The 24,910-nt window shown below is 47.3% G+C and overlaps 2 protein-coding genes across 10 annotated transcripts in view; one reads left to right on the top strand and one right to left on the bottom strand.

Annotated features, from left to right (window-relative positions):
- Positions 1-3,529, top strand: part of Sec31b (SEC31 homolog B, COPII coat complex component) — a 33,650-nt gene extending 30,121 nt beyond the window's left edge. For 7 of the 9 annotated variants that reach the window (XM_031390426.1, XM_031390422.1, XM_031390428.1 and 4 more), the window contains one exon: positions 3-139. The gene's annotated coding sequence lies outside the window, so the exon portion shown is untranslated. Of the gene's footprint in view, positions 1-2; positions 140-1,294; positions 1,543-3,079 lie in introns of those variants that run through there. The other 2 variants (XM_031390424.1, XM_031390425.1) reach the window with 2 other exon arrangements.
- On the bottom strand, positions 2,967-23,408 carry Wnt8b (Wnt family member 8B). The gene is made up of 6 exons (XM_031390432.1): positions 23,097-23,408; positions 6,991-7,024; positions 6,199-6,337; positions 5,480-5,605; positions 4,627-4,769; positions 2,967-4,460 (listed from the first exon to the last, which is right to left on the bottom strand). The coding sequence occupies exons 1-6, from the start codon at positions 23,213-23,215 to the stop codon at positions 3,915-3,917; spliced, it is 1,107 nt and encodes a 368-aa protein (XP_031246292.1). The 5' UTR covers positions 23,216-23,408; the 3' UTR covers positions 2,967-3,914.
- Between the last annotated feature and the right edge of the window lie 1,502 nt (positions 23,409-24,910).

Genomic DNA, 24,910 nt, shown 5'->3' with positions numbered 1-24,910 from the left:
AGGAATCAGAGCGTAGCTTCTCAAAGGTCCAAGGCGCTTCTTCCCCTCGGCTATCTCATGTCTCTGAGCTGCTTCCTCTGGCCATGGTTTCATGCTGACCTCTTAACCGTGCAATAAAGTGCAGTGTTCTGTTTCCCAATCCGTCTCCTCTACATCCTACCTTGCTAATGCCTCTTTCAAGAACACAGACATGATCCTGTCATGTAGAGGAAGACAGGAGAGAGGTTTTGGGGGAGATAAGAACTCCAAAACTGAAGAACTTGAAAGAAGATATGTGTATGAGTGTCTAGCCTGCATGTATTCTATGTACTATGTATATTACCTGGTGCCTATGGAGGCCAGAAGAGCACACCTATGAGTGCTGAGAATTGAACCTGTGTCTTTTGAAAGAGCAGCCATCTCTACAGGCCAAGGAAATAACTTTTTAAACTGTAGTCCCATGAATGGATTTGTGTTATAGGCCTTTCCTTGCAACATCTGTAGTCACATTGCTTGGGGTGTGTGTGGGGGGGGGTGCGCGAGCAGGCCTGTCTGTGTCTTTCTGTCTGTCTCCATCTGTGCCTGACAGTGAGCTGCAGGGTCTCCCCCACACCACTTCAGGGCTGAGTTCAGCTGCACAAAGGGCCTGGGTGTGAAGCCAGGGGGTAGCAGGCCTAACCCTGTTGTCCATCCATCATGTCTGCAGGCTAGATGTGTGTGTTTGGGAGGGAGGGATTGTTAGGCAGTATTTGTTTGTAAAGCCACTTGCTCTTCAGATAATACTTGTGCTAACTTGTATTGATGAAGCAGTGTGAGCCCCAGCAAAGTCCTTTCCCAAAGTGGCTTTGAAGCCAAGAGCCCATTGAAGGGAAGAAAGGCCGGGAGAGGGGATTAGTTTGTTCAGCAGCTGTGAGTTTCAGTGGGAGGTTGATGAACTCTGAAGTCTTTGTTTAAATTAAAGGAGGGGGAGAGAAAAAAAGCCGCTACTGGAGCGAGAGCCCCACTTGGGGCCCTGAACTAACACAAGGAGAATCTGAGCTGCGGGGAGCTGTGTACTGACGGCAAAGACTTTTCCCAAACACTTTCCGAAAAGGTGTTGTGAGAAGAGAAGGGGCGGAGTGGCGGATTAACATGTGAAATGAAGTTTTCATTGACTCCGGTGGGGGTAGAAGGCTGGTTTAATGGCATTTTGTTCCCCTATTTTCTCTTCTTGAGCTCTTTAGAGATATTGTTTTGCTAAGACAGGCTTTCTTCCCTCTTCTTTCCAGTCTGAGGGTTGCCTCTATGGGAGCCAACATAAATATTTCTCCTCCAGGAATGTGGGTTAATTAAAAGGAAACGAATGAGTGGAAGCATCCAATCCAGACCTACAATAGGCGAGTGCCCCGGCCTGCCCTCCCTCCCACCACCACCAGCGCTACCAGCGTGCCAAGGACGACCCTTTCTCTCTTTGCACTGACCTGCTCCTGAGGCCAAGTGAGGGTGGGATTCTTTTAAAGAAAAGAAAGCCCTGCTTATGTGTAGGCTCACCAGCCAGGGGCAGGAAGGAGACAGCGTTTTTGCTCACCCTACCCAGAGTTCTTGTCACTTCTCAGGACCTCCCTCTCCTTCTGTCCTCAGACTGAGACAGATGGGCTCCTCAAGAGCCCACAAGAGGAGGGAAGGGGTCTGGGCTGCTGGGCCACCATTTTTCTCAACATCAATTTAGATGCGTGGTTTTTTGCTTTTGTTTTTTAAAGTTTGACTAGCTGACCTCAGAGGTGTCTGGTCTTCCCAGTCAGCAGCTCTGGAGTTGGCTACACACCCTCAGTGATTCAGTGTAGGACATGAGGCCATGAACCGAGGGATGCGTGTGTGGTTAGCTGTTTCCACTCCAGTGTGTATTGCTTGGACAAAGGCATGAAGGCATAGTGCATGAGGAGGGGTTTCTCTATAGAACTGGGATGAACTGAGAGTCACTCATACCCATTTGGTGATATGAAGTAATCTATGGAAGAAATGACAGCCAGAGGCATTTGGAGTCTGACTTTAAAATCTGAACATGGAAGCACACTGCTCCCGTGTTTACGCTGAGAGCCCTGGAAAATGCAGCTGCACGCTCCAACCTGGGACCTTTGTAGTTTTCAGTTGCATTGTTGGGTTTTCTTCTGTACACTATCAAGTAACTGTCCAGTGAGACCTGGGATTAACATACACTGCTGCAAGATTAGGAAAAGGAGAGCCGGAGGCTCAGAAGGTAAGAACTGAGGGTGAGAAGAGAATCGTTCCTGATAGAGCTGGAAGGGAAGTAGCAAGAGACCCCGAAGGGAAGGGAACTATGTCTCCTGCTAATATGAGAAAAACTGCCTCCCACAAAGTTTATAGGACCAGAAGGTGCACAGAGGTCTGACTAGGCCACCGTCCTTCCGAACGCAATGCCAGGGGCATTTCACTCTTCTGGGTAGCTCCTGGGGCTTTGTGAGCCCAGCTCTGTGCTTTCAACAGAAGAGGAAGAAAGTATAGAACTTGAAAGGCCTTGCTTCAGAAACGCTGTGGATACCCACTCCCAGGTCCAACCTAGGGCAAGGAGTGCTATGGGGAAGGTCTGGGCTGAACTTGCTCTTCAGTTCTCCCAATACCCATTTCATGCCCAAGTCCCTGCTGGACTACCCGTCTCCAAGAAAGAAACCTCAGACTCGGAAGCAGCGAGCTCTGGGCTTCCAAGTGAATGCATTAGTGGAAGGTTTATGTGGGTGACTTACTAATCCTTGGCAGATTAACCTCAGTCAAATCAAGCTAGCTACTTAGGCCATCAAGGAAGGCTCCAGGGAGATGGTATCCTGCCAGAGTGGGAGGGAGGAGAGAGCTTAGAGGTTAAGTTTCTGCTGTGCTTTCCCCTCAGCGTCAGCAAGTTCAGGACCTGGGAGAAGGGACATAAATCAGACTGCAATAAATTAAAAAGGTTAAGGTTCTGAACATCCTATTAGCAACAGTTTCAGAGTGTGGGGGTGGGGTAGGTAGAGTTTATTTATCAAGGAGAGCATCTAGTGTTCTGAATCCTGCCTAGTTGAGAGCCAGGTGTTAGGGCCTGGTTTCTCCCTCCTATGCCCCACCTTTACAGGCACAGATCCAGAAATCTTGATTTGCCTGTCTTGGCTCAGAAAAATCAAAGCTCCTGTGGAGAAGCAGACAAAGTTAAGACGTTGCTATGAGCAGAAAATGATTGCCAGCCTGCCAACTGCGGACCTCTACCACTCTTAGACCCATGGGTGTGTCTGGAGTATCTTTGGTGTTCAGGAAGGTCACTGCTCAGCTGAAGTCTATCAGTGACATGATGTTACAGAGGAGCAACATTCGGTGTGCATGTTGGGCTCTGGGGTTCCCTCTTACCCCATAATCAAAGGCTTACTTCTTCCTTTTTTCTTTGTTTTGATTTGTTTTCTTTCTTTTTTTCTTTTTTCTTTTTCTTTCTTTTTTTCCAGGAATAGTAGGGAAATGAGAAGACAACTTGTGAGATTCTTGGAAAATCAACAGCAGGGAGTCTAGGCCTAGAGGCTCTGGCTCGAAGGAGGGAGGTGAAGCTGTGGCAAGCAAGAGAAAGACCATGCCTTTCCCTGGACCTTGTATGTCTGAGAGGGGCCCTTCCTAGGCCTGATAAGCTAGGTCCAGCATTAGGCTACCCTTGGGATCCGAAGTAGGGTAGGGTGGGGTGAGGAGACTCGCCTGTTTTTGTCCTTTTCTCAGGAGCAACTTGCAGAATTTTATGACAGTTTTGAGACAGTTTTGAGACCGAGTGAGCTACAAAGACCATGCGGATGAATCCGGAAAGTGTCACTCGGTAGAGACTGCGGATCTCTGGGCTCGGGAATGCGAGGTCCCCCATTCTAGGTTCCTCTATTTCCGGGGCCTCTAAAGGATGCTGAGGACGAACAGGGATGGAGGCAGGAGGGATACCCTTAGGGGTTCTTCCCGGGTTTGTGCGCAGCGCCTCTCGGCGGCCGCTCTGCGCGGCTGCAAAAGTACTTGGTGACCCGCCGGCGGCACTGCTCGCAGCGGACTGCGCAGCACCAATGAAACTTGCAGTTGCAGCTGGACACTGTCTCGGCGCGGCGCTCCTCCACCGCGAGCCCGCAGTCCCCGCACAGCCGGCGACAACTGCGGCGCTCCCAGCGACCCAGGGCGCGCCCGCGCCGCAGACACTCTCGACCCTCGGTGCCCAGCAGCCCCAGGGTCTTGTTCTCCAGGCAGTAGTCTGGGGAGTCCTCCAGATGCACCAGCTCGCGGGTGGAGATGGAGCGGAAGGTGTCAGCGATGGCGCCGCGGCCCGCCGCGCTGTTGCCCGCGCCCTGCAGCAGGTCCACCTTGAGCGCAGCGTGATACTTCTCCTTCAAGTGCGCGCCTACCTCCCGGAACTCTGGCAGCTGTAGCCAGCAGGTCTGCGTGGTGCAGCTGCCGGACACGCCGTGGCACTTACACGTGCGTTTCATGGTGCCCTTGACCGCCTAGGTGGGGAGAGAGCAGCGCGTAAGCCGCCCGAGCTGGAGGAGTAGCCAGGCGCCTAAGCTAGTGAGCGGCCAGACGATTGGGTAAAGCCTGTGAGAGAACTCAAACGTGGAAGCTGGTAGTGGCTGGAGCCAGCTGCCTAGTGCAAAGGACTGCGGGACTCACCTTGCGGCCAGCCTCATTGTTGTGCAGATTCATGGCTGCCCGGGCATCCTGTCCTGTCTCTAGGGCATCCACAAACTGCTTGGAAATTGCCTCTCCGAAGCCCACGTTGTCACTGCAGCCTCCCCAGAGCCAGCCTTGGCCTCCTGAAAAGGCGGGAGCAGGAAAAGTCACTGAGTCCAAAGCTTTCTGAGCTCACGTTTCTAATTGGATGAGGTGTGTTGGGGGGGGGAGTTCGAGTTGGGTTACTGTTCTGTTTCTGGATTGGTTTCAATCTTGGTTTTGCCATCTTGTCTGCCCTCTTTCAATCTGAGCCAATCTTTGCTCAGGCTTTATTGTCATAGCTAGCCAGCCTTCATGACAGCTAGCTGTCACGTGGATTCCACCCTTGTGCTCCTCTTGAAGAGTGCACGTGTCTGGCAGGTGGGTGTTGAAGTCTGGGAAGGGACAAGAGTTCACCTTTGAGAGAGGAAGAGAAACCTAACGGAAGTAATATGGAGCACCCGGAGTCAGAAATTGAGTGGTAGGGAACAGAGAGGATGGGGAAGGCTGTGGCAAAGAGTGGGATGGGGACCAACAGAGGATAAAGCAACAGGAAAAGAAGTCCCCTGGGAGGGACAGATGACTGAGTCTGGATACAATTCCATTATCACTCTGATAAGGAAGTCCCTCTGGGAGAACGGGGCGGGGTTGTCATGGTAGTGTGGGGGCTGAATCGGGCTCACCTTCAGCATTATTCCCCTCATGATTAGAAGACTTTTTTTATTCCTCCAAGTTCCCACCATTCTTTTCGTTGTGTAAGTGAACTTCCCAGCTGAACTCCTCAGCGCCCACCCCCACCCCCGTTTCTACTCACCCAGTTGTCCGTTTCTGGAGTCGTCACAGCCACAGCTGTCAAAGTCTCCGAGGCTGCAGTTTCTAGTCAGGGTGTACATGACCCCAGCGGAACTGATGGCGTGCACGAACGCTGTCTCCCTGTTAGCTGGGGGAGCCAAAGCCCCTGGAGGGTTAGTCCGGAATGCCTCCCTCCACCACACACCTTTCCCAGCTCCACCTGTCCCTCCTGAGTCTTGTAGTGTTCCCTCTTCCAGGATCTGTCCCCTCCCTGGTCTCAACCCTATCCTCCTTCCCGCTCATCGTTTCAAATCACACATTGAAGTCTAGAAATCCTGCAGTCAGCTCCTCAAATGGGCAGCCTTCAGTACTACTGTTTATCCTTTCTATGGTAACCTGGTCTCCATGTTTCTCCAGGCTCAGCACCACTTTCTAAGCCCCAGAAAAGGAGGAAGTTAGCAGGGTGAGGATATATGACCTAACATCTCCCTGTTACTTAGATCTTGACAAAGCCTTTAGCCAACTGGGCAGCCAAAGGCAGCTCAGGACTGGAGGTGGGGCAAAGTGTATTAATAGGGAGGGAGGAAAAGGAAGTATAGACAGAAACATGGGACAGGAAGAAGGGGTCTCAGGAGAGAGTGCCGTCCTGAACAGAGACTGGGTGAAAGGTGAGGATACAGAAGAGGAGGGGGCCCAAGCTAAGGCCAGGGCTCCCCAAGCTGAGGCCAGGGCTTTCCTTACCGCTCCGAAGTCCACCATGGCTGGACAGCTGTAAAGCTCTCTCAGGGCAGTTCCAACGGTCCCAAGCAAACTGGTATTTACATTCTTCAATACCACTCTGGGCGCCAGCTGCCACGCTGCTGGAGTAGACCAGGTAAGCCTACAGGAATATGGGCTCAAAAATTTAGCCACAGCTTAGGAGACGTTTGCCCCCACGCTGGAGTAACTCTCTTACTGTTTACTCTGCCAGCCTTGTAATACCGAGAAAGGAGTCTACATCTGCTGTCTCAATGAAGTTTCCTTGTGGATAGGACCACTGTGTGGGTCAGGAAACTGAGGGAACTCACAGCAGCAGACAGCGACCAGAAGTCAGAGGAGCTGCATTTGGTTTCTGTCAAACTTAGTATCCACCAGTCTTCAATCATTATACTAAACTGTCTCTCCAAAATGAGCCACCATCACATAATTCTTGAAATTTCAGGTGCTTATTGTACCCCACTGCTAGCTAAGGACTGGTATTCTGGGAATACCTTTTGCGCAGAGGAGACACTGCACAGAGAACAGTATGGAACTGCACCTGTCAAAGCTGGTGACTTTCCTGGCTCGGGAGATTCCAGACATAAATTCAGTAACAATACACCCAGGTTCTCATCTGGGCTCTAACCGTTTGCGAGTGGCTTCAGGCAAGTCCTTGTCTGTGTCGTATACGACAGCGTAATGCAATTTGTAGACATAATGAACCCAACATATGTTATCTTTAGCCAGCAAGTTAAGACTAGTGACATCCAAATTAGTCAAAGACTTTTCCCTTACCTTTGGACCGGTCATCAGAAAATTGTTCACCGACCTAGAAGGAAAAAGCAGCAAAGTGGAGAAACACCAGTTTGTTTCTGCTCCCAAGAGCCTCAGGGATTATTTCCACAAGACCGTTGAGACAAAGTAAGGCGTTTCATATTCATAAGAAACGGTACGCTTTTCACCAGGCTAATAACGATAACCTGTTCAGAACCAGCAAGAAGCTGGCAACTTGAACTCAATCCCTGGAAGCCACACAGTAGAAGAGAGCCAGCTCCTTCAAGGGTCCTCCGATCCCACTCACATGCTATAGTGAATGCGCTGGCGCCAACGCATGTGCATATCTCCAAATAAATACACTTTAAAATAATTACAAATGTAAAAGATAACCCATTTAGTTAAAAAAAAAACTATGAGTCAAAAGGAGGATATTTCTTTAGATTTTAAAAAAAATATTTTTACTTTTGTGTACGAGTTTTTGCCTGTCTATGGTGGTTATGCACACCACTTGCCTGAGAAGCCCTGAAGAGAAATCAGACCACTGGAACTGAAGTTAAGTTATGGAGTTCTAAGCTACCATATGGGTGCAGGGAGCTGTACCCAGATCCTTTGAAGGAGCAATCAATTCTCTTAACCACTAAACCATCTCTCCAGCCCCATTTCTTTGGAATTTTAAAGTCAGTTATAATTTACAACACCATGAAAAATATAAAATTATAGCTTTCAATACCATAAAAAATGGAGATGCTGTTTGATTACTGTTTTCTCCATAGGCTGGGGACAGAGCTAACATTAACTCTTGGTAGCAGACACTCGTCAGCTTTTCACACACACTCTCTTAAATCATTTCTGCCTCAGACATTATTATCTCCACTTTGTCCATGGGGGTCCCGAGGAGACAGCTAACTATATGTTGAGGCTCAGCCAGCTGATAGCCGAGGGAGTAGGATCCGAGGGAGTAGGATCTGAACCCAGGTTTATCTGTCTCCACAGTGTGGCTGCCTGTCTAATGGAAGAGATAATTGTCCAGGGTTTCGGTAACTGAATCCCAAATGAAGCCGAATCTGAGAAGCAGCTTGGTCTCTGCTTCTTACAAACAAAATGTAGACCTGCTGTATGGTTCCGCGGCTTCACTCCTCCATCCTTATCCCAGAAATGAAGATGGTTTAACTTAGGAATTTGAACGTGTGTGACCTTCTGAGTGTGAAAGTTCAAACTGTAGGCTTTGCTGGGCTTCAAGGTGCTTACTCGTAATCCTAGCATTTGTGAGGTGGCAGCAGGAGGGTCAGGAGTTCAAGGCCAGCCTCAGCTGCATAGCTAGTTCCAAACTAGTCTGGACTACTTGAGACTATCTCCAACTAACAAACAAAATCCCTATAGCTTTGCTTATCACACACAAGGCCACTGAGTTCAAGCCCTACCACTGCAACAACAATAAGCATCCTCACTATACCAACAAAACCCAAGTATGAAAAACAAAACAAAACAAACAAAAAACAAAAAACAAAGCTGCTCCCGCACACATGGACTACCACTCAACAATACTAAACACAAGTACAACGAAGTTAGATTAAAATCTATCTCAGGCTGCAGTGACAGCTCGGTCATCTGTGTGAATGGAAGATGAATGTGGTTGCTAAGAGTCATGGCAGGGTTAATTGTCTTAACTATGGTGGTGGTTGCACGGGAGAGAGGCATAGCAAGTTTGCATCAGAATCTCTCTCTCTCTCTCTCTCTCTCTCTCTCTCTCTCTCTCTCACACACACACACACACACACACACATGAATATTTGAGGCTGGAAGTGTGGCAGACTATGTCAGTATAAGCTCTAAGTTTACTATATAAAATTTGTAAGATGGGAATATTGTGGAACATTGGAGAACGAGAGTAGAAGCTTCCTGAATATTTCTTTGCAACTTTTGCAAATCTATAGAGAGAAATTTAAAGATATATATATATATATATATATATATATATATATATATATGATCTGCAGTCTTAGAAATTTGGAGAAAGAATTCAAAGTAGACATGTTAATCAAAAATATTTTATCTATTAGCTTTCCAAGAGAAAAGTAACATGGGAACTCTTATGGACTTACCCTGGAGATTGGTGTCCCGGGCAATTCTGAAGGCTGCAAAGAAGGTGGTAAGCATCAGGAAAGGAACCGGAAACAAAGTAGATAAAGAAAGTCCCTCTCTTATTGGTGGACTCTTCACATGAGACACAACATCCGAAATGTGGGTGGTTTTGAGAAACAGTATTAGCAGATTGGAGAGCTTCCATATAAAAAAGATGGGGACTTTGAAAGAGGAAAGCAAGCAAACAAACAAACAGAAAAACCACAGAACCTACAGAATCCAGCAAAAGGAGGGCCTGCCTGTGGGAACTTGGCCAACACAGCTAGGTTAACTAAAACAAACCTGTGCTCTACTGACGGAGCTGTCCAAAGGACTCACAAGAAAATTGATGATGTGAATGAGTTCATAACTGTCAAAGCCGTGCTAGGTTCGGAGATAAGTTTCTGACCCTCAAAGCCAGTGATAACAGCAAAGGCACAGAGCTTACGCTGACTCAACAGAGCAATCTTTCCATTTGGAATAACTCGGAGAGCTAGACATTACCAGACCAGATCGAATAGTTACCATTTTACAGAGCCGACGTTACTGGGAAAGAAGACAGAATGAAACAGCACATGGCGACAGTGAGCAAGACTTTGCCAAGGCTGAGCCTGGGTCAAGATTCTGTCTATGAAAGAGTCTAAGGCAGAACAATGGGTGAGTAAGAGACAGAGAACCTGGAGGATTTCCCTACCTAGAGAACCTATAAGATGGAAGGATTTATATGATATATGTGTCAGATGAGCCAATTAAAGTGACAGGTTTAACTGAACAGCTGTCATGGGACAGCTGTGGGCCTTATTCGGACATTCCCATGATCATGTTGTTATTTGTAGATTATCCTTGGTTCATGCGACTGCTTTACTTGTATGTAAAATATCCTACTGTGTTCTTGTGGCAAACACACACCAGGAGGCTCTTAGTTCTGACTGATGAGACTGTAGTGTGATGGCCTTTGAGCCACTAAAAGTAAAGACTGCAGATGACACGGGAGGGGGCCAGGGGGCTGTCAGAAGATGGAGGGAGAAAGCATTTTAGTGTTACTATGGGCTGGGTGCCATCTGGGGACAGCCACGGGATTGAAGAGAAGACGCTGCTTCTAACAGATGTGGAAGATGCAATGTCTGCTTAATAACCAGCTCCTTCTGTATGGGTGGGGCACGATGTGTACCATCAGATGGTGGTACACCTTCCTATTCTGCGGGGGTATACAGTTGACACTGCCACCGCCCAGTCAAAGGGTTTTACCACTTCCAGGACCTTCCCACTACCCTTCGGACCTTTTTGTTCAACCTCCAGGCTTGTGCATTCAACTGTATTCGTTATCTGGTAGGCATCCAGCTTAACAACTCAAAATGAACTCTTGCTCTGCTGCTACTTCATCCTACTCCCTCTGTGCTCTCTCCACCTCGGAGCAAGAAAGTCCCTCCTTACTCAGATAAAAGTCCCCACAAGTCATCTTTGACTCCTTATCCTGTAGTCCATCTGTCCTCAAATCTTGCTGGCTGCATGCAGCTCATAATGTAGCCAGTTCTCAATGTCTCCCCTAATTTTATGCTGGCTCAAACCATCACCAACTCTTGTCTGTATTATTGAGAAAGTCCAGTAATCACTTGGCTATGGCGATATACACCAATAATCCTGGTGAGGGTGAGTCTGGAGGATTTTGAGTTTAAGTTTATATGAAAAGCAACTTAAAGAATTGCTGTACAGCCAATGGCTGGGCAGAAAGATGCAAGCGGGACGTTTAGATTGCTCATGCAAGGCGCCGGGAACTGGGGAGAGGAGGAAGAGGAGAATTGCCATGACTTGGAGGGAGAGGGATGAAATTTAAGAGCTGCAGAAGAAAAATCATTCAGTCATGTAGGTGGAAAGAGGAAGCAGCCCTATTGGGGGGTTGGGGGCGGGGAACTGCCCAGAAGGTGACAGGGCAGCAAAGATAAAACATAGATTTAGCAGGTGTTAAGCTAGGACTATCGGAGGGAAATGTGTACTAGCTGCAGGGAGGTTTAGAAATGCCCAATCATTGAACTAGTCAAGACATATCAAAATTAGTTGTCGTGTGTGTGTGTGTGTGTGTGTGTGTGTGTGTGTGTGTGTGTGTGTGTTGTCTTTCATTCACGAATCCTGAGAGCTCCTGGGCAGGTGCAGCACTCATGATCATGATACCCTCTGGGAGCCAAAGCAGTTTAACTAATTCATCCTTAGAGATGAGCGAATGGCCAATGAGCAAACACATAGAAAGATGCTCGGTGACATCAGTCATCTAAGAACATGTATCATAAGAATCCATGGCCACTACAGTAGCTAGACTGAAATAAGAACACTGGGTGTGGCAGCCCACACCTCTGAAGCAGATGCAGAGGACCTCTCTGAGTTCAGGGGCAGCCTCCTGTACATAGTGAGTTCCAGGCAGCCAGGGCTACAGAAAGTGACTGTGCCTCAAAATAAGTGAATGAATGAATGAATGAATGAATGAATGAAATACTGATTAAAAACTCGAAGCAGCCAGAATCCTCATATGTTGCCAGTTAGGTTGAAGAGAAAAACAAAAAAAAATGCATGCACTTTTGAAAATTGTTTAGCAATTCCTCCACAAGTTAAATATGACACAGCAGTTCTTCTGGGCAGACATATACGCAACAAAACATATACATTCTGTTCATAGCAGTATTAATTAGAATACCCCAAACCTAAAACTGTCCAAGTGTTTAGCAGCTATATTCACGGTAGAATGAAGTACTACTGAGCATGCTCCAACACAGATGACCATCACTCTCTAAGTGAAAGAACCCAGACACAAAAGACCAAGAACTATATGGCCTCTTGCTCTTGATTTTACAAAAAGTGCCAGAAAAGATTTTTTAAAAAGATTTACATTTTTTTATGTGCATTGGTGTTTTGCCTGTATGTATGTCTGTGAGGGTGCCCGATTCCCTGGGATTGGAGCTATAGACAGTTGTGTGCTGTCATGTGGATACTGGATTCGAACCTGGGTCCTCTGAAAGAGAAGCCAGTACTATTGAGTCATCTCTCCAGCTCCTAGAAAAGACTGTCCTATAAAAACTGAAGTTAGATTGTCAGTTATTAGGGGACCAGGGGAGAACACTGGGCCATGACTGCTAATGGAGGATTTCTTTCAGTGTTGATAAAAATCAGAAATGAGTTGTGTTGAGGGTCGGACAGGTATGTGTGTGGATTTACTGCTCTAAGGGTGAATTTTATGGTGTGGACTCTATCTCAATAAAGCCATCATTTATAAGTCTTTCTTATTCTTGGGTAAATATCTAGTTCAAAAGCCATGCTCAGTACTTCTTTTAAAAATTGTATGTACTTATTTCTGTGCATGTGTGTGTGCTTGGGCAACTTTTGTGCACCACATGCGTGCAGGAGCCCACGAAGGCCAGAAGACACAAGATCCCCTGGAACTGGAGTTGTTACAGGTAGGTGTGACCTGCCATGTGGGTGCTGGGAATCAGAGGACCTGGGTCCTCTGCAAGACCAGTAAACACTCTGAGCCATCCCTCTAGCCTCTGCACCCAGCACTTCCTGAAGCCTCATCCAAAGAGTTTTGAGGAGTTAGGGTGGGTACTGAATCCACATAACTAAAAAGTTACTAATTTTAATGATCCAGAGCAACTGCTCGGCGATAAACTGTACCCCCGGCCTGGCTTGTCTTTTCTCTTCTCTAAGACAGAGTCTTGCTTTGTAGTCCAGGCTGGCCTTCCCTTCCAGAAGCTTTCATGCCCACAGGTTCTGGGAGCTATCAGATCCCCTCCCAACTGATACTATTCACACTGGCTCTCATGTAGACAAATCAGAAGTGAATAAGAGGTATGGGAGAAGATATGGAACTATATGGAAACTACACTTCTTGCTCAATTTTTCTCTATAAACATAAAACTGCTAAAAAAAATTGTGTGTTGATCTTTTGTTTGTTTGTGTTTTTGAGACAGGATTTCTCTGAGTAGCCCTGGCTGTCCTGGAACTCACTCTGTAGACCAGGCTGGCCTCAAACTCAGAAATCTGCCTGCCTCTGCCTTCCAAGTGTTAGGATTAAAGGCATGCACCACCACAGCCCGGCGAGTGTCGATTTTTAATATTCCTGTGTGAGTTTCTACACTGTTCTTTCTTTTTTTTTTTTTTAAAAAAAACTATTTATTTACTTTATGTAAGTACACTGTAACTGTCTTCAGACACACCAGAAGTGGGCATTGTGAGCCACCCTGTGATTGCTGGGAATTGAACTCAGGACCTCTGGAAGAGCAGTCAGTGCTCTTACCCACTGAGCCATCTCTCCAGCCCTGAACTGTCATTTCTGCGGAACGGTATTAGGGAGGTTTGCTCCTTTGCTCCAGTTTGGCCAAGATGTGCCAAGTCCTCACCTCAGAGCCCCAGGAAAGGGTAGTTCTTTCAAAGAAAGGGGAATTCAGAAAAATGGTGTGAATGGAGCCTGTGGTGGTTGCTGTTTCCTTCCTGGGGCCTCAGGGGCTTCCTCAGCATGATGCAGTTAGCCTTAGCAGGTGGCAGCCTACTGTCAATGCATCTGCCCTTGTCCTCAGCCAACCCTGTAATGACACTGGAGAAGCACCCAAGGCTGCCTGACTAGAGGAGACTCTATAGCTTGTTATCACCTTGGCCGCTGGCAGTATCCACTCACTTCAAAGTTCACCCATGGGTACCAGATTAGCATGATAATTCCTCAGAAGACTCTAGCTCCATCCACGTCTGAAGGTGCCTGGGGAGGTGCCTTTGGTGCCAGCATCTTTCCCAGATGACCACGTGGTTTTGACTGCACCCCAGGGTGGGAGGGCATGAGCAAACACTGCTCTTCACTAACTCCCAGAGGCTGCTGGGACGCTGATGTGCCTGGCTGAGGACTAGATTGTCTGCTCTGCTCCCAATGGAGGCTTCTCTCTCTCTTAGCACTCAAGTGGCATCCTCATATCATGGTCGACTCATGCCCTCTTCCCCATAGCACAACAAAAATGTTTGCAGAGGTGGACTACGCCACTAAGGAGTCTAAGTCTGGCCAAGGTGCGTCCCTCTTCTGGCCTCCACTCACTGCCTCTACTTCTGGACATCTTTAAATAGAGCAGGTATTCAATTTTGTCTCTGGATCCTGTCTGCACTCCAGTAACAGTTCCTGGGGTGAGCCTTTAACCTGAAATTTGCTCTTTCACTGCTCTTACACTTGTCTACCGCCACCTTGTTCTTACAAGTTAATTTACAGGTAGAATTAGGGAGAGCAGGCAGCTCTCCCCACCCCGTTGCTCACAGAGTCACTGTGCTGTCACAGGCTCCCAAGCCCAGAGACTTAGCCAGGTCCTGTCTTCTCCTTGTCCTCACCACCTTCAGCTACAGAGCCCCTGTCACAGCCTCTGAAGAAGAGGGTCTTTCCCTCTAAGTCTTCACTTCGCTCCTCCTGTTAATTACCTTTTCCATCATTTAAGGGCCATCTGGGTTCCAGCTACATGCCCTGGCTGCAAGTCTCAGTTGAGGCTGTGTGGGTGGTCTTCACAGCAGAGCCCTGCTGAGTTTACCTTCCTTTCCATTGATTCTCCACTCAGGGACCTTCTCGCTTGGAGCAGCCTCAGTGACTAAACAGTAGCTGAGTCTAGCGTTGGTTCGTGAGGCTTTTTATCTATAGCACCACACTTGAAACTTGGCTCACCACTGGACTCTCTAGTCCATAATAAGCCTGTTCCCAGTGGGAAGTTTTTCTCAATGAGATGGTATAGGAGAGGGAGGACTCAGGAGAGGGAGGACTCCGGAGCAATTCAAATACAAATACCTCTGCCGCTCTGTCGGTGCCTGGAAAGTCTCCAGGTTGTTTTTCCTAAGAATGTATGTTTCCTCCCCTAATATTTATCACACACACACACACACACACACACACACACACACACACACACACACACTGAAAGCCCTCTCTACCTGATGCTTTTTGGAGAAGTTTGCATTATTTTTCCAACCTCGGGAGTTAAGGGGTAACTGCAAACTCCTGTCTCTGTTGCTCGGAGCTTCTGGGAGGGGTTAGAGCACGACCCCTCAGCCCCAGTTTGAGGATGATTTCTTCACACTTGGCAGAGTATACAAGGTAGGGTGTATACCAGCCTCATTTTGTGGTCAGCAGGTTCTCAGCCATAGTCTGAATACTGCCTCACTGTGGGATTGACAGACCTCGACCAGATGTGTTCAAGCACAATTGTTTGCATTCATCTCTTAGCTGGGCTATGGCCTTGTAACTGGGCTAATTCCAGGTGCCTGGCTCTCTCTCCCCTTCCTGTCCATGCACCTACCCAGGAGGCTACTCCATCTCATCCAGTGAGCTCCACACAGGTGCTTCCCAGAGAGGCTGGTTTTCAATCTAATAGTTGAAGCAGTTTAGACTGGATCGCCTCTGCTCTGCTCCACCAATGCCGCCTCACTTTGGTCCTGTCCCTCCACTGTCCGTGCAGGCTTTTGGCACCCTCCCTTCAGGTTCCTTCTAAGTCTTTAACTTTTTTTTTCCCCCTCATCTTCGATCTGGTCTTTCTTGGTTCAGACTGTGGGATTACATTAAAGCTGGGTTGGCAGGCAAGGAGTTGGGTTGGCATGACAGGGTGACCTTACTCACAGACACGGAGGTGTCTCAGAGAAGATGCTCAAAGGATCGGGAATAGGAAGCCGCCTGGGGCTCCAGCCAGAAGGACCTCATTTGCAATTTTCTTTTTGAATGGTGTTCACATCTTGCCTGAGGGGGGTGGGGAGAGCTGAGTCAATTCCTTTCTGGATTCTCCTAATGATTCTCTGTGTTCCACAACATGTGTGAGCACACATATACAAGCTCACACAATTACACAGGCAACAGTCTCACTGATAACTGTGAAACTGGATCCAAGAGTTCCAGAAGTTTCTGACAATGACCCCCAGGGATACTTAATCCAGGAGCTTTTCACAGATCAATTGGGTGACTAATTCTTATGCACTGCCAGCTATATAAATCATGGAAATTGACCCCATTATAGTTGGGAGAAGGGAGTAAGTAGAAAGGAGAAGGCACAGACATCTGAACTCTTAGAGGGGAGAAAGTATGTAGATTTCAAAGATCAATTTCCTCCTATTTTCAAATGTGGCAAGAAGAAATTTTTTTTTAAAAGCATAAGAGGCTGGGGCTATAGCTCAATGGTAGAGTACTTGCTTTAGTGTACAAGCCCTGGGTTCCATCCCCGTCACTGGGCAGGGGATGCAGGGGTAAGGGGAGCGCTAATAGAGACAAAGGTTTGTTCAGGGGTAAAGAGCCTGGATTCCAAGCAGCAAGTGTGGACTCCAGGGAGTAGTGAAGTACCAGAAGGGATGAGAGAAGGGAGAGCGAATTGTGGCAGAAACTGTGGCTAGAAGAAGGGTTTGTTGTTGTAATTTTGTTGTTTTCAAGATGGGTTTAAAGGCAGAACTTAGGAACTCACAGCTTTGGGTCATGTTCTCATAGCTATTTCATGGCTTAAAATGCTCTTAAAATATACTTTAGCCCTATAGACAAGTCTAAAAATAGTTTAATGAATATGTACATTTTCTATATGATACTGAAACATCTTTGTGGAGGGAAGTCAGTCTTAAAACCACTTGGCTAAAACAGAATATTCAGTAGCTGTGTCTGTTTTAATACTCATCCTTAAGTTAACTACGCCTAAAACGCAACCTCAGCTCAAATCCATTTCTTGCCAAATAATTACTGGCAGAGGCCAATGATCAAGTCTCGGGACTCTGGCAGGCAGGCTCAGACGGCATTTACTTTCCACCCCTGGAGGAAGTCACCAGTTTTCAAGGAGTTCTTTTCCCAGCCAAGGGACGCTGTTAGTGCAGGGGAACTTACAAAGCAGGGCTGTCCTCTCCCGGTTTCCACCCTTCTTTGTGCACTGCAGCAAGCTCTGCTGAGAAGACCAAGCTGCCAGAAAGCCCTCAGCACTTGGCATTTAAATGAGGGAAGGGACCAGCAGCTGCCTTCTCCCTGGCCTCTAAAGGAAAGTTGCTGGAGGGCAGTCCAGGGCGCTGTCCCTGTCCAGGACGCTGTCCCTGTCCAGGACGCTGTCCCTGCAGAGCCTAGCATTTATGGCAGCTTCTTTCTCAGTCCTGCTCGGGCAGTTTACGTTTCCTGATTTAGTCTCCTGGGTCTCCGTGGACAAGATTTAAAATGATTCCTATCCTTTGCGTAGATGGACACAAATCCACCGCTTTCCAAAGCCAGAAGTCTTGTGTAACCATAGCAATTATTGCCCACCTTGAGCGTCTCAAGGCAGCAGAACCAACAAGCACCTTAGGACCACTATCTAATGGAAGAAGTTCAAGTGGACAGTGAAGCACACACACACACACACACACACACACACACACATTCACACACCCTGTACAGTCTGCCCCAAACACTCATTTTGTTGCCTTTGCTGCTCAAAGCACAAACTCAAGCCTGTATCTGAATGACACACCTACTTTTATTCTGGATTAAATTCTCTTCCCCCAAGGGCAACCATAACTGTTTACTGTTCCCCACGATTCATTCTATCTGCTGGCTCTGGATCTCTCAGATGTAAGATAGGAGTCCTTCTGTCCCTCCTTTTCCTGTTTTGAACTGTTTTTGGAAGATTCAGAGTACAAGAAACATATGTAGCTGGGAATGCTACAGAAAGTGTAGGCGAAATAACGTGGACAGGAGTAGACCCTGGTTGAAGCTGAGTTATAGCAGTCTCTTCATACTTCCTCATTCAGCTTTTGCAGAGGAGGAAGATGAGGAGATGGAGGAAAAATCTGTAATATAAACTTACAATTGAGCAGAGCTCCCCTGAAATAACAACTATGGCATCTGAGCTCTGCAAACACACTGATGAAGCTGAGTTAATTCCCAACAGGACAGTGGGAACAACCTGTTGTTTTGCTGTTGTCATGTAAGGAACACAGAGTCTGACAGGAAAATATGGTGTCTGAGTGTGATGAAGAGGAAAGGAGGAGGAGGAGGAAAAAGAGGAGGAGGAAGAGGAGGAGAAAGAGGAGGAGAAGGAAGAAAAAGAGGAGGAAAAGGAAGAAGAAGAGGAAAGGGGGAGGAAGAGGAGGAAGAAGAAGAGGGGGAAGAGGAAAGGGGGAAGAAGAGGAGGAAGAGGAAGAAGAGGAGGAAGAGGAGGAAGAGGAAAGGAGGAAGAGGAAAGGAGGAGGAAGAGGAGGAAGAAGAGGAAGAGGAAAGGGGAAGAGGAGGAAGAGGAAGAAGAGGAGGAAGAGAAGACGAAGAGGAAGAGAAGGAGGGAGAAGAGGAGGAAGAGGAAAGGGGAGGAAGAGGAGGAAGAGGAAAGGAAGAAGAGGAAAGGAGGAGGAAGGGGAGAAGGAGGAATGGGAGGAGAAGGAGGAGGAGAAAGAAGAAGAAGACTGGGATTTAGTACAGCAGAAGATGATCAAAATACTGAATGGAGGGAAAATTCTTCCTTCTGTGGAATGGTTTAAGTCTGGCCCAGAGTTTGACAGAAAAACTGTTGTCTACCATTTTTATGGAGTCTTACTGGGGCTGAAGATGGGGACAGTGGAAACACAAACTGTTCAAAACAATGAGTTGGGAGTGGTTAGATAGTGGTAAATTTAAAGGCCCCCTTATGGTCTGATTGATTGGTTAGCTGATTGGTTGATTGGTTGATTGGCTGATTGGTTGATTGGCTGATTGATTAATTTTATGGCTGAGAGAAAGCTCTAACCCCGGAAGCATATAGAGAGATGACAAGATCAATACCAGGGCTCGCAGAAAAGGTTAAGGAAAAACAAACCATGGACGTTTGGCTCGTAAAGAGGCTCCAGGTCCATCCACAGTGACTGCTCATTTCTTTTGAGAGACTTCAGGGTCTAGGCATATTTCAGATGGGAGCAATGGGGACTGTATTGAGGGCAACTGAGCACAAAGCACCCACCCCCCAAACTGTTAACCAAGCCTAGTGTTTTGCTTAGTAAGAAAATTGTGGTTTCAGGAAAAAGAGGGGTTCACCCTAAAAACTATTGCTTGGACCTCACTCTCTAAGTCATATGAATTCCCTGTCTTCGGATGAAAACAGAAAAGAATCATTAAAGCCCAAGAAAAAGGAACTTTATTAATTAAGAGAGAAAGCATCAACTGACAGAGAGTGGACTCAAACCAGCTGACCAGCCAGAGGAAAGAAACAACAGTCTTTTTCCATGGAAGAGAGCAGCCTTGGATGAAAAGACTTTTGTCTCTGCTCCTTTTTAAGGTCCTCTTTATACATAAAGACACACACACACACACACACACACACACACACACACACACACGCACGCACGCACGCACGCACGCACGCACGCACGCACCCACACCATGTACCTCAAAGCAGCCTTCTCATTACAAGGAAAATAATAGTCTTGTCTTTTCTCAGGACCTCATACGTTTTGTTGCAATCATTATGACAGTAATATCAGTGTTGTCACTCATGATAGGAGAAATAGAGAGTGTAAAAGAAGGCGTGGGCTCCCAGTGTGAAGGAAATGAGGGGCAAGTGGAAGCTGACTTCTGCTGGCCCTGTTTCTAGCCAGGTTCCCTCCCTACTCAGCTAAGCCGCCTCCTGGCTGCTCCAGCATCCCAGCGGGTTTTGAACCATGAACTTGTTGACAGTCCAAGGAGGCTACTAGTGAGGGCATGTTTCACATTAGCAATCTGTTTCCTAGACTCCAAAGCCGCTCTCCGCACCTTACTTCTTTCTGTGACTTGAGTGATCTCCAAGCTCTCTGAGGAAGGGCACAGCTTGCTGACATGACCAGCTGGATCTGCCTTGGACTGAACTTCCTCTTTTTATGTCTGGTAGTGGGAGAACTCACTGTGATAAACACGTACTACAACAAAGAAACCATCGAGAGTTCAATAACTTTAAACACATTTGTATTATTTTGCTCTTATTTTTGTTTTCAGACAGGGTCTCTTTATGTAGTCCCGGCTGTCCTAGAATTTACTATGTAGAACAGGCTGGGCTCAAACACCCAGATCTACTGGCTTCTGACTTCTGAGTGCTGGGATTAAAGGCATGGGTCATCACACCTAGCATAAATTTGTTTTTTGGGTTTTTTTTTTGTTGTTGTTTTTTTATTTTTGTTTTTTTTTGTTTTGTTTTTTGTTTTTGTTTTTGTTTTTTTTGGTTTCTCTGTGTAGCCCTGGCTGTCCTGGAACTCACTCAGTAGACCAGGCTGGCCTCAAACTCAGAAATTCACTTGCCTCTGCCTCCCAAATGCTGGGATTAAAGGCGTGTGCCACCACTGCCCGGCCTGTATTTTACTTTCTATAACATCCATTTAAAGATGATGACAGATGTATTTAAAGGCCAATAACATTAGCTATATACATACAATGTCTGTTGAGACCATCCATGTAAAGATCCTGTGACAATAGCTGCCTCTTGTACTGTGATCTACCTCAGTGGTGGAATCGCCCACCAAGCCCGAGGAGACTCTGGGTTTCATCTCCAGCATCGCCAAAAGCAAAACCCCAAATTGATTCATTCCCTCGTCAGGGGCTCCGACACCTTAGCATCAGATGCAATTTCAATATCCATAAAAATGTGACTGTAAAAACCCAAATACTGAAACCCAAGGGGTAGTGTGTTTGTCTTACAACCCAATAATTTCATATAAATTCTTGCCCTGTTGCAGAATCGAAACAGATTCTGAAACACGCGCGCGTGCGCGCGCGCGCGCACACACACACACACACACACACACACACACACACAAGCAGACCTCGGGCAAGCAGGCAAAGGATAAGGAGAGGTGGGGGCAGAGGACCTGAGCACCCATTGCTGTTATGGGCCACATTAGCTGGAGTGAAATCGGAAGCAGTTAAGGAAAAGCATGTTATGCCTGCTTCCTTCTGATGAGATGGTGTATCAGGACCAGTTGTTCATCTGGCCCCAACTTGCCCATCATTATCTCTCTCCTTGGCATTATCTCTGTTTCATGCGTCCCTGTTCTCCGTGTTAAGGAGCCATAAAGATTAGGAAAAAAAAACAAAAGAAAACATTTCTCAAGTTACTGAGGGATAACCCCCCTCAGAAACGTTCTGCCATGGAGGCACAGTGGTGAGTCCTCTTTTTAAAAATTGCTCTTCTAGCGTTTCCTCAGTAAAGCGCTTGCTCAGGGTAGGGAATGTCACTATTATCTCTTTTCAAGCCCAGGAATGTTTATTGCCGGACTCCTTCAGACAGTAATTTCAAGCAGCCTTACAATTGAACAGCCAAGCAGAAATTGTGCTTCTCTGTTTGTTAAACGCTTTTGAGGTCTTACATAAAAGGTTGATAATGAAGTATTAAGAGAAACATGTCAAAGGCTGTGGTTGGTCAAATTTCTCCGCCTGGGACAATGGGGATGGCGACCTTATACAAAACCCGCAGTGTCTCACTAGAGGAATAATCAATATTTAATGTTGAATTCTAGAGATCACTTTTCAAACGTTACCCAAAAATAGAATCTTAGTGGAGGACACGTTTTTAATTCTCATCAAGATTTTTAAGGAGAAGCAGTTAAAATCTGAGTGCAGAACACTGGAGCACTGGGCATTTCCCGCTCCACGTCAGGCAGGCAAGGAGGCGTTCTTAAGTCCCGTGTTTAAATTAGGACGAACTTTCACATCTCTTTTCTCTTGTTTTCCTTTTGAATCCAGACACTTGAATTTGGACAGACAAGCAAGCCAGCCACCCTTCAGTGTGGCTGTGTCAGGGTCCGAATGAAGTGCACATGACCCCCTTCAGCAGGGAAGGAGACACACAGTAAAGGTATTTTTTAACGGAACAATTCTTCGCCCTGCCCTGGTGACTAGGGAGAGGCATCTCGTGTTTCTCTTTTGCTGATATTGAATCAGCTGATGAGCAGGATGGATACCAGTGGAAATGTCCTGCCATAGTCTCCCAGACCTTTTGTCGTTTTGTTCTGGTGAGGCAGAGATGGCTCTTTTTTTCTCTCTCCTCCTCTTTTCATGTTGAAATATTCAATTATAGGGCCAATTAAAACTGACTAATTATTTGGTGGTTTTGCTCATAATCGGGAAAGTTGGAACTCGTTATGTGTAGTTGTGAGTAGTTGTGCTAAGTTGGCGAACTTTGAAATCTACACTTCCTTAGTGATCGCTAGGCTCATTCCCGGTTAGAATAGTGTCACTTAGCAGGGGATGCAGGTTCCTGCAAGGGCGTTTCTAAGCTTCCTGGATAGGTTGTGCAGCAGGTGGATTTGTATCTTAAGTAGAGAGTCAAAGTAAAAGCTTAAGGAGGGAAGTTGTGAGGGTGTTGATTGAGATAGCATTGGAATTGAGGAGAAACTCCAAACTGCCTATCAATGTGCATTCGTCAGGCCAGGTCTTATATTAACATATTCTTGCTTATTAACACTCGCATGGGCAGATGCTCCCACAAGTCAAGAGCAAGGATAATACCACCTAGCATTTTTCCTCGAGTTTGCAAATCGCCTTTACACGTTATCTGATTTTCAGAGAAATTTAGGAATTTCTGTACATTGAACAACTTGAAGCATAAGCTAGAATATTTGCTTTCAAACCTGTTTGTTTAACCCAATGCCAATAGCTCCAAAGCACTTACAAGGTCCAGGGCATGCTAATATGAGTTGTTGCTTAGAGAATTCTGAAGAAAAGTCAGAAAGTGTGGAATCAGATCCTGCCCATCCTGTGTCCAGCGGCAGGAGCGCAGGGAGCTTGCCCTGAAGCATCTCTCTGGCCACAGCAGGGGTCAGGAGTTAATGCTCCAGGCTACTGTCTGTTTCTCCCCAGATTGCTTGAAATTTGTAGTATGGTCACTTATAAAAATATACAAAGCCCCTCATTTTTTAAGTCCAATCTTTTATTGGCAAGAATCCTAAAGATTTGCTGAGGCCAGCCGCACATGTAGGGACAGCCCTGTTGCGTAGAATGGCTTTTCCCAAGACAGAGCTCAAGGCCTCCTGGCTTCCTCCATCCAGCACATCCCACATCCGAGCAGGTTACTTACCAGGCGTGGCTGCGGTGAAGGACACAAGTGACTAGAAGAACGCACACAGGCTTCATAAGGAACATAGTCTTCCGAGAAATGCAGGGAGAACGTCTCAAACATTGAGAGGTGGGAAGCATTCTCCTCAGAGGCAGAGGGATGGCTACCTTGGTCTGTAAGCGATCCCAAACAGTGTTAAGGGGTGGTGAAATGGAGCTACCTCACATCCAAAGAAAAGATTATCTACTTAATTAAAGTTTTTCCCTCTAAGTCCTTCAGCCAATCAGAACTCAAGTGCCAGAGAAAGATTGAGCTGATCAAAAGAACACTCCAGGGTCCTCCCGGACGGACAAACGCAGAAGGGGAAAGGGGACGAGGAGAATGGGGACAAAGGAGGGGGGGGGAGAAAGAGACATAGCAAATCCCCTCCACAGAATCACTGCGTGGAGTGGCCTCTCTCTCTCTCTCTTGCTTTTCTCTGCCCACCACCCCACAACCGACCCCTTTCCCAAGCACATGTATACACAGACACATCCACACAGGGAGAGCCTGGTCCCCAAGAGGGATTTAGAGGGGGTCGTGCTTTCCTGATTTCGTCTTTGTAGCACTTTGAGACTGGATTTGCATTTGGGATAGCTTTCCTCTTGTCCTGGGGAGCCACAGGCCCTCTGATCTGGGGGTTGCTGGCTGTGGATCTTTGTATGCTGGGAAGAAAGTTTGGGGACTTTGGGAAGTCTGTGTCCAGACAGCTCTTTCATAAATAGCTTACTGAGTACCTGCTACATTGTTAGCCCAGTACTGGACACTGGGGAAATTACCTATGTGCGTGTGTGCGCTTGTATGCATGCACGTGCACAAGCACGCATACACACACACACACACACACACACACACACACACAGAGACAGACACACACACACAAACATACACATAATTTCAACCTACAATATGTTTATGCATAGTACTGTGATAATAACAGTCTGTGTGTGAGTGAAGAAAGCCATGGCCACAGACTGCTTGTAAATCACACAGGAAAGTTTTTTGAAAAACATAAAATATGGGTTTCAAATAAAAGAAGAGATTTCAACAAGTGGGTGAGAGTGACCCCAGAGTTCCCAGCTTCTCAGCTCAGGTGCTGGAGCCACGTTCCTCTGGCTTACACCGCTCTGCTCTGAGTGCTCCCTGGGGCCAGGAGGGTTGGCTCACACTGCTCTGAGTGCTCCCCTGGGGACAGGAGGCTTCTCTGGTTCATACTGCTTTGAGTGCTCCCCTGGTGACAGCAAGTTCCTCTGGCTCACACCTCTCTGAGTGCTCCCCTGGGGCCAGGGGGAGTCTTCTGGCTCACACTGCTCCGAGTGATCCCCTGGAAACAGGAGGGTTCCTCTGGCTCACACTGCTCCGAGTGCTCCCCTGGGGACAGGAGGAGTCCTCTGGCTCACACCTCTCTGAGTACTCCCCAGGGGCCAGGAGGAGTCCTCTGGCTTACACCGCTCTGCTCTGAGTGCTCCCTGGGGCCAGGAGGCTCCTCTGGTTTACACCGCTCTACCCTGAGTGCTCCCCGGGGCCGGGAGGGTTGGCTCACACTGCTCTGAGTGCTCCCCTGGGGACAGGAGGCTTCTCTGGCTCACACTGCTCTGAGTGCTCCCCAGGGGCCAGGGGGAGTCCTCTGGCTCACACTGCTCTGAGTGCTCCCCTGGGGAGGAAGAGTCACCTCAGTGTTAGTGTGGTGCTCCCCAGAGGGCTCACTGTCTGAGTGATCCTACCACTCTGGCTCCCCAGACTCTACGCTCTTCTTTTATTCTTGCCTCTGAGCTCTCTGACCATATTGATCCTGA

The sequence above is a fragment of the Mastomys coucha genome, unplaced genomic scaffold, assembly GCF_008632895.1.
Source record: "Mastomys coucha isolate ucsf_1 unplaced genomic scaffold, UCSF_Mcou_1 pScaffold21, whole genome shotgun sequence".
In the NCBI taxonomy this organism is placed as follows: domain Eukaryota; kingdom Metazoa; phylum Chordata; class Mammalia; order Rodentia; family Muridae; genus Mastomys; species Mastomys coucha.
Note: the sequence above shows the minus strand (reverse complement) of the source record. Positions and strands in the feature narration are given on the sequence as shown.